The 10,257-nt window shown below is 32.8% G+C and overlaps 1 protein-coding gene across 2 annotated transcripts in view; it reads left to right on the top strand.

Moving 5' to 3' along the window:
• The first annotated feature begins 5,987 nt into the window (after nt 1-5,987).
• Nucleotides 5,988-10,257, top strand: part of LOC131054345 (bZIP transcription factor 30) — a 37,692-nt gene continuing 33,422 nt past the window's right edge. The window contains exons 1-4 of one of the 2 annotated variants that reach the window (XM_059218601.1): nt 5,989-6,198; nt 6,542-7,872; nt 8,052-8,184; nt 8,358-8,442. In XM_059218601.1, coding sequence (XP_059074584.1) covers nt 6,172-6,198; nt 6,542-7,872; nt 8,052-8,184; nt 8,358-8,442 — 1,576 coding nt within the window. In that variant the 5' untranslated portion in view covers nt 5,989-6,171. Of the gene's footprint in view, nt 7,873-8,051; nt 8,185-8,357; nt 8,443-10,257 lie in introns of both variants that reach the window. The other variant, XM_057988831.2, reaches the window with a different exon arrangement.

Here is a 10,257-nt window from a genome sequence, read left to right as displayed (position 1 = left end):
GGTCCCTATTTCTAAATCTCTACTCAAAGTATGCATATTTGTCCGTGTCTTATTGTTTATGTGATTTCTCTCAATTTTACTTCATTAGCCCTAGTTCTTGTATTTCATCATTCTATCTTATTAATTCATATCAAAGAACATCAAAAGGAAGTAACCAAATTATTTTGCCTAGCTCTCCCAAGGGGTTTTTGTTGGGCCTATTGGTTGTTTCCCAATGTGAGTTAATGTGAATGGGTTTTATTACTAGTTTGCATGTGTTAGACTAGTGAACCTCATTCCACCACTCTACACATCCTTATGTGTCCAAGCTAGCACAAAGGTATATTATGACACCAATATTGAGATACATTATGCATTGGGTATAAATTGTAGTAGGGGGGTACTCGATCTTTCAATAATCAACCCAACCCCTAACACTTGGAAGATTACCATGCCTTAGAAAATTAGGCCCTATAACTTGGAGCACCAACAAATCCTAAGAACCATGATTTTTTATTTAGCTAAGATGAAAAAAAATGAAGATCAAGAGTGCAAAGTTCGAGGGCATAAACTAGGTTCAATAGTGTAATTTTTCAGAACATATATACATCATAATCGTATGTGTGGGATTAAACTTAAATAAAGCACATGTTATTTATCAATTTATTAAATCTTCACAATTTTAAATTTAATAACAAATAGAATAATTGGAATAGTAAATGCGAGTTGCAATCAAATATATTTTGTTAACATAAGAGAATATAAGAACATTGTAATGGAAATTAGCAAGTAAACTTGAAATACATGTTTGGTTGGAAACAATTGTCATGTGTAAGATCTTGTAAAAGAAAACTAGTATTCTTATGGGGCACTTCAGAGTTACACAAGCCTCTTATTCATGGGAGTAAAAAATGACATGAGATGAGTTACATATTATTTGAGAGGATTCACACACAATGACGAGGCATATACATATACATATACATAATATGTATACATATACATGTATATATATGCATATGTATACATATATACATATACATTTATATGTATGTGTATACCTATACACATATTTTATATATATATATGTGTGTGTGTGTGTGTGTGTGTGTGTGTGTGTGTGTGTGTGTGTGTGTGTGTGTGTGTGTGTGTGTGTGTGTGTGTGCGCGTGTGTGTGTGTACATATATACATATATCTGTGTATATATATACATATATGTATATATATACACACATATATGTATATATGTATGTACATATGTACATATATATATACATATACATATACATATATAGATATATGTATACATATGTATATATACATGTACATACATACATACATATATGTGTATATATATATATATACATAGATGTATATATGTATACATACATATATACATGTATGTATACATATATACATCTATATATATATATATATGTATATATATATGTACATATATATATATATATATGTATGTATGTACATGTATATATATATGTACATGTACATATACATGTATATATACATATACATATACATTCATGTACATGTATATATGTACATGTGTATATATACATGTGTATATATACATGTATATACATGTACATGTACATGTATATATGTACATGTATATACATGTATATACATGTACATGTACATGTATGTACATGTACATGTATATGTATATACATGTACATATACATGTATATATGTACATGTACATACATGTACATGTACATATGTACATGTGTATACATGTATATACATGTACATATACATGTATATATGTACATGTACATACATGTACATGTACATATGTACATGTGTATACATGTATATTTACATGTACATGTATATATGTACATGTACATATATACATGTATACACATGTACATATATACATGTATATACAAGTGTATACATGTACATGTGTATACATATACATGTGTATACATGTACATGTATATATGTATATGCATATATATATACATACATATATATATATATATATACATACATACATATATATATATACACATGTGTACATGTACATACATGTACATGTACATACATACATATATATACGTACATGTACATGTACATGTACATGTACATATATATATGTATGTATGTACATGTACATGTATGTACATGTACACATGTGTATATATATATATATGTATGTATGTATATATATATATATATATATGTATGTATATATACATGAAAATATGTATATATATACACACACATGTGTATATATATATACATGTGTATATATACACATGTGTGTATATATATATATACATGTGTGTATATATATACACACATGTGTATATATACACATGTATATATATATATATATATATATACACACGCGCGTGCGCGTGCATATATGCCAATACATATGCATATGCATATGTATATGTATATATGCTAGTGCTTAGATTATAAATGTGATGTTTATACATGATTAAGAATATTGACATACAAGAAAAATTAATGTATATTATCAATTCTATTCACAAATTGAGAGCAATAATTTGGAAGATAAATTCATATTACGAGAGATTTTTGAATAATCATTCTTTATCTTTTAGTTGAATACATAGTTGCACAAAAAGTGCTAGAGTAAGGTTTGAATAAACCTACCTTGTTGGAAGCTTTGGGAGGTCATGGACTATTGGTGGGTTTTGAGTGAAAGGGTTCTTCTTGAGTAAGTTTTGGGTGAATTCCAAATTCCATTTTTTTTTTGTTAGTTTCAATTGAAATGTACTTAGTCAAATAGGTTTTACCCTTGGTGTAAATAATTATTCATCACGGATATTATTACACCTTACTTAAGTTTACTTAGGAAATGTATTTCATAGTAGTTTGGGCATGAGACGCTTGGGTGTTTGTGCCACATTGGGATAGTGTGTGTAGGAGAATTTCCACCTTTTATGGTGTTGATCTTGTTACTACTCTATCATATCCACTTATTGTGGAGTGATAATTCCACCTTCGGTGGGTGATCCACCTCATGTGGAATATTTTATTGTTTCTCCTACCTACCCTTGTTTCTTATTAAGCCACATGTCATGTTTGTGTGCTCACATATCCATATAGCCTTGCCTATATACGCATGCTCATCTACATTATATGTAACAATCATTTTTTGTCTATTGATGAGAATACAGTTTATTCTTGTCCTATATTTTGTCTCTCTATTTTGTACATTTCATTGAGCTCTTGATCTTGGCAAAATCTCACATACCCGGAAGCCTATTTTACCAAATATCTTATGCCATGTATATTCCATGTAAGAGCCACTTGATTTCGATCAAAACTTATTTGGCTAGATATGTTTTTCCGAAAATTGACTTGCTAGATTTTGTTGGTCAAAATTGTAACATAGATTTGTGCTTTTCATTTATATTGAGCACCTTACTACTCCTTGTCTCCTTTGACTATCATGAGGTCATTGCATTTGTAAATGCCTCAATTTATAATCAATTTTATTATCATATCCTTATGTTTTCCTAAATAAAAAAGGTAACATATATTAAGTATATAACAACTTTGTCATAGTTAAAATAGAAGAAATAAAACATATAGTTAGATTCTACATTTTATGTAGTAGTTGTACAAACAATCATTTCATCACATACAATTTTATTTTCTTTAATCCTCCATTTAAAAATATATTGCTATATTACTTACTAATTTATCAATCCACAAACACAACCATTTCTATTGTGCAAACATTGATTGGCATCTAACCAAGGCATGCACAATATTTACATTTACTCTTTTATCTCTCCCTCAAGACACTAGTAACAAAACAAACAATCATTTATGAGTACAACCACTTCGTTACTTTTACAATCATAAAATACATTTATTATTACCCTTCCCTTAAATGATTGAAAATAAAATATAACATTGTAATCAACCATTCAACATTACCATTTCATCTATTTTACCCTATCCACAAGTTTAATAGTTGTCATATATACACAATATTATAATCATGAATCACATTACAATTTGCACAGATTATGTTTTCTCCTACACTATAATTATCACAACATATTAGACATCAAAATTGTATAGAAGTATCTATTCTACACGAATAAGAATATGTGTGATTTGACAATAGTTTCTAATTTCAAAAAAAAATTCTCTCAAAATGTAATCATCCATCTATCAAAATTGCCAATATTTTTTATTTATAACCATGCTTCTATAATTTTACATTTCAATTATTAATTCAAACATCCATATCTTCACTCATTATTATATACATACACTTCAAAATAAAAAAAATAAATACCAACCACTATGAAGCATAGGAGATAAAAGTTTCTAATTTCAAAAAAAAGCATGTAAATGTATTTGACAATAGTTTCTAATTTCAAAAATAGTTTTTCACTCTCAAAACGTAATCATCCTTCTACCAAAATCGTTTATATTTTTTATTTATAATGGTGATTCTATAAGTTTACATTTCAATTATTAATTCAAACATCCATATATTCTCTCATTACAATATACATACACTATGAAGTAGAGGAAATAAAATCCTCTCGTTAAGTTGGTCTTCAACCCTCCAAGGTTTGTTGATGAGCTAATTTCACTTGCACGTGACAACCCTAGCCTTGTGAGTGAGATTTGGTTCTATCAAGAGGAGCAACAATTTTGGGACCCAACAAGTTCTACAAACACTCATTTCATCACATACAATTTCATTTGCTTCAAAATCCTCTGTTACTTGAATTATATCTTCACAAGAGGATCAATCCACAAACACAACCATTTATATTATGCAAACTTCAATTATCATCTAACCAAGGCACACACAACCTTTAAATGTACTCCTTTATCTCTCCCTCAAGACACTATAAACAAAACAAACAAATGAAACAATCACTTATGAGGACAATAACTTCATCTACTTTTACAATCACCTATACATTTACTATTACTTATTTTCATATAATTGAAAACACAATATAACATTACAATCGACCATTACCAACACTCTATTTATTTTTACCATATGCACAATTCTACTAGTTCTATTCTTATATACACAATACTATAATCATGCACCACATTACTATCTATCGAGAACATATTTTCCTCTACATTACAACTATCACAATATAATAGACATCAATATTATATAAAAGTCCTTATTCTACACAAAATAGAAAAAAGCTATTAATGTTTGTCTAATAAAATTATTCACTCTTTCAAAATAGAGTAATCCTTCTATCAAAATCACCTACTTTTTTTTTTCTCTATAGCCATGCTTCTATAATTTTACATCCCTATTATTTCAAATACATTTATATTTTCACTCTCTAACATATGCGTACACTTCAAAATAAAAAATAAATACCAACCACTACATGACACTTATTTTCAAAATATCAATTTAAAAAAACCCCTATAACATAGACTAATAATATTTCTCCTATTTATTTTCCTTGCCCCTTTTAACTTTTTCCATAGATGGTACCGACACAAGATATTAAAAGCTAAAATCCCAAAAATGAAAAAATGTTGGTGGGAAATGACAGAGAATCACAATATCACTCGTTATCAAAAATTTGTATCATTTTCTTTTCTATAATATTTTTTTATGCAATTGAAAAGTATTTTTCGCACCTAAATTTGTGCAAAATAGTCAAAGAAAAACGTATTTTCTCGTGATTGAAAAAACCCATGAAATGAAAGAAGACACGGGGTAACGTCAAAAGCGCGATCTTTAACGGTGTCGGAAAAAGATATTCCGGCAAATAAAATCATAGAAAAATAAAACAGACCATTGGTTGCACTGCCACGTGTCGGATCTGGTCCACGCTGTCAAAATTTTCCAGTAATAATGTCAGGTCTAATCAAGGCTTCTTCGTTACGGATGTAAAAGAGACGGGGGAGGGCGCCACGTGTCGCATTGTGGGGAATCACATCCAAATGAAATTTAGTGAAAATGCAGACGAAATAAAAGTGGAGATTGTGAAATTCACTCCCACTGCATTGAATTTGTAGTCGTCTATCGTCTGGAGTGGAGTGTTGATAGCTTCGTGAGCTCCGAAACAAATTTTCTCTATACAAAACAAACAAAACCGAAAACAAAAGAATCTGTTGTGCTGACGAAAATTACCGTGGAATTTTTCAGCTGGCCGGTGATTTCTCTGCACAAAATGTCATCAATTTGGCAGCAAAACGAGGTAAGTAAATGATAAATCATGAGCATAGGAGTAGATTTATGAATTTTCCTTTCCGATGTAGCTAAGAATGGGGGGTTTAAGGGTTATCTTTAGATTGTCGGGGGAGTTTTTAGGGTTAGGAGATAAATAGATGGAGGGAATGGGGGATAGCTACAGTGAATTCATCCAGAGGGCTGAAGAATCATCATCATCACCTTCGTGCTCATCCATTTTTAAACAGAAGAAAATAATAAAGGCTAGTGATAATAATAGGCAGTCTTGTTCGACATCTATGCCGAGTCATCAGGGCAATCGGCATGGAATCCCTCATTCTCATCATCCGCCATTGGGTTCGGTTTTACAGTCGCCATACTCGCAATCGCCCTTCTCAAATTGCAATTCGTCAACACAGAGGCCTTCGCATAGCCGGTCTCTCTCACAGCCTGCATTTTTGTCGCTGGATCAGAATTCTTCAATGTCTTCTGTTCCTGAGGCTCAGCTTTTTGATCGGTTGCCTCCTATAAGCCCTGCTTCAATGAATTTATCAAAGCGGCGCAGTGGCATGCCTTTTGGAGCTAGTGTTGCTTCATCGGACATGTCTGGTGGTAATTCTTTGGATGCCTCCATGGAAAATCAGAATCCTTTGGGAGTATCTAACAGGTCAGGGATTGCTATTTCCACTGCTGCTGCTGCTCACTGCCCTCTGCCTCCATCGTCTTTTGGTAGTAGTGGCTCTGGTCTTCCAGCAAGGCAAGGGCACCGACGAACGCATAGTGAAGTTCCTTATAAGTTTTCTCAGCAATTGCAGTCTTCATTTGGTCAGATGGATGACTTTCTTGCCTCTGGCATTTTGAAGGATAGTGCAGGAAGGGAACGGATTAGGGATCAACCGTTTGAGGGTCAAGTTTCACAGGATGGTAAGGGTGGTTTTAACATGGATGATGATCTGAACATGGAATGCTTGAAAGAAAGAGGGGAATTGGGCAATAATTTGTATAATGTGCCTGTTGAGATGCAGAACAGAGATAATGTGAAAAATTCAGAAGGTGTGGATATTGGACCAGTGAATGATGAGAGCAGAAAGCAGATCATGGACGCCAATGACCGGGCATGCAAAGGATTGGAGACTAGAGCAGAGAAAAATCTTAAAGCGGCTGATGCAGAAAGTAAGGAAAAATCCCACAACATATATGGTAGCAGTATTATTGAAAATGAATGTCGCGATATCATGATGAGGTCTGCTGATGGTTCTGATGGGATCCACATCAGGACAGATAGTGGGGGAAGTGATATGATGAAAGAGAAAAATGATAAGGATGCCGATTGGAGCAGCAGTGGAGATGAGGCTGATAGCGAGGCAAATCTGATAGGCAATCAGAACAGAAATGCGTTGCCACTTGAAAGGGACAAGGAAGGTAATGGGCATCAGTCTTTTGGTAGCACCCGTCACAATCGGAGCATGTCCATGGATAGCATTCTCAGTAACATGAACGGTATCAATAGTGCTAAGGACTTAAAACTGTCTCCTTCCCAGAGCCAGAACAGTAGAGACTTTCGCAGGAGTTCAACAGATGTCAATATTAAATTCAAGATGGAATTGGGCAATGGAGAATTCACAGAAGCTGAACTGAAGAAGATTTTGTCCAATGAGAAATTAACAGAGATTGCAAGGACTGATCCTAGGCGTGTTAAAAGGTATGGTATTGCAGTTGGCATACATTTTTGTATAGAATGCCATTGCCAAGTCCCGTCAGACTTGGGTGGAGTTAAGCAAGGTGGACGAGATAGCATTAGTCACTTCTTCAAGCAGCACCAAGACTTCTGATTTTAGTGATAAATTCATATTCTGCATCCTTGTTTTGTGTGTATCCTAGGATATTGGCCAATCGTCTATCAGCTGCACGTTCCAAGGAAAGGAAAATGCTATATATCTCAGAACTGGAAGGCAAAGTGCAAACGTTACAAACTGAGGCTACCACATTATCAGCCCAGCTAACCCTGATGCAGGTGTGTAATTTGGACTGGGTTAATTGATTTTGACATAATGAATTTTGATAGCAATCGCGCTAAGCTTATTTCTTATTTGTTATCTCTTGAGGTTAGTTAACTCTGCTTTTAAGTACCCAATCAGATTAATTCTCACGCTATGATCATTGCATAACACATTTTTCTTTTTACAGAGAGATTTGTCTGGGTTGGCAAATGAGAACAATGGGCTCAAGCTTCGTCTGCAAGCGATGGAGCAACAGGCACAACTTCAAGATGGTAATTATCAATGTTTTTCTGTTGCTTTTTTCTCATTTTAAAAAATGTTGGAGCAGAAATTGTAAATACAAATTTCACAACACAGTATCTTCCTGGAAGTAAGCACCTCCTAAAGAAACAAACTCTGTTAATTTTGATACGTGGAAAATGGTACTCACTATTGCTGGTATCATCAAGCACAGGAGTAATAAAATAAACAGATGGCAGTGCAGATTGCTTTTCTGGCCATAAATGAAATAGTGGTGTCAGTGTCCCTTTAGTAAAATAGCCCTTGGCATGTTGTTCGAGAGGCAGCAAAAAGTCGCAGTTCCAATTACCATGGGTAACAGTTAGAATGGAGCTAATTTCTGTGTTCATTTAGCGTGAAGGAATTGTTTCTTGGAATCTGCATTCTACTTGCACTATTGTAAAATGTAGCATCCATTACAGTAAATTACTAAATATAAAAATAAGTAGAAACAATAAGAATTGTGCAGTCTATATCGTAAAATATTGACAGTTAATATGTAAAACTAGTGGTGGTGTAGTAAAAGAGTAAGTAGTACAACACCAAAATCAAAACATTCTTTTCAAAACTATTATTAACTAGAATATAAAATCATCCTGTATTATATTTAACAAGTTAATATTTATTTTGGTAAAAGGTGCATCCAGCTTGCTGGATAGACACAGTTGCTTGATTTGTGGGAATGATCTCTTGTTTGATCTGAAAATGTTCCCTTCTGATTAAAGGATACCGTGCACTTAATGACACTAAGGAATCTGGCCAAAAGGCAATATCTGTACCCTTCGGCAATCTATGCTAACATTTTGGACAGCTTGTGAACTTCTGAAATGCTTTCCTATGCATATAGATTCTAATACCCAGAATAATAAATCTATAAAGTGATACAACATGTAGCTTTCTGCCTAGGAGGTTTCATCTTTGACAAAGAAATTCTAAGAAGAAATCTGGTTAATTCTTAACCTCATACAGGATGAAGTATTATGGATTCACAATCCAATTAATTTGCTCAAAGATAATAATATTTCCTTTTGAAATTATCTTGAGTGAGCATAACCTGCAATCCTAAGTGATCAGATTCTAACTGGAACTTGTTTAGGATTCCTAATCAGAGTCATCTATAAGTTTCTGATGCTATGTGACATAGAAAGTTGTACATAGTCAAAAGAAAAATGATTCTCATCAGGTTTACAAACTAGAAGTATAATGCGTGTGGCCCATAAGAGGTAGTAGTACTCGGTAACATTTTGTTTAATCTGCTACCCATTCAAAGAGAAGTTAAAAGTACTACATAAAAAGTCATACATTGACTTAATTTCAAGCAATTTGACAAAAGTCTACAAGACAACAGAGATTCAAGTCTTACAATTGGGAGTCAAGGAAGCACTTTCTTTGGTCAACTGAGAGCCAAGGAAGCAAAGACAATTCTAGAAAGTGCTGTTAATACCAAGTTTCTCATGATGTTATAATAATCTCTCTTTCTGAAATGCTTATGATGTATTTCCAAACCATGTCTCAGATTCTCACTCTTGATGACCATAAACTTTGGTCAGTTTACAATGATAAGACTGATAAACTAAACATAATTTAGGTAGGTTTGTTGCCCAGACATGCATAATTTACTTGATATTGGATAATTGGCTGAATTCCGTTACATTTTCAGACCTATTTGTTGAAAGTTATTGGAGCCCATATATTGAAACAAAATTAAGCCATTATGTATGGCTCTAAGGTGTAGAAAGAAGTCTGCAATAATCATGTTACTTGATTCAAAATCAAGTCTTCAATGAAAAACATTTTTATTGTCTTTT

Source organism: Cryptomeria japonica, chromosome 3, assembly GCF_030272615.1.
Source record: "Cryptomeria japonica chromosome 3, Sugi_1.0, whole genome shotgun sequence".
NCBI classification, from domain to species: Eukaryota; Viridiplantae; Streptophyta; class Pinopsida; order Cupressales; family Cupressaceae; genus Cryptomeria; species Cryptomeria japonica.
Note: the sequence above shows the minus strand (reverse complement) of the source record. Positions and strands in the feature narration are given on the sequence as shown.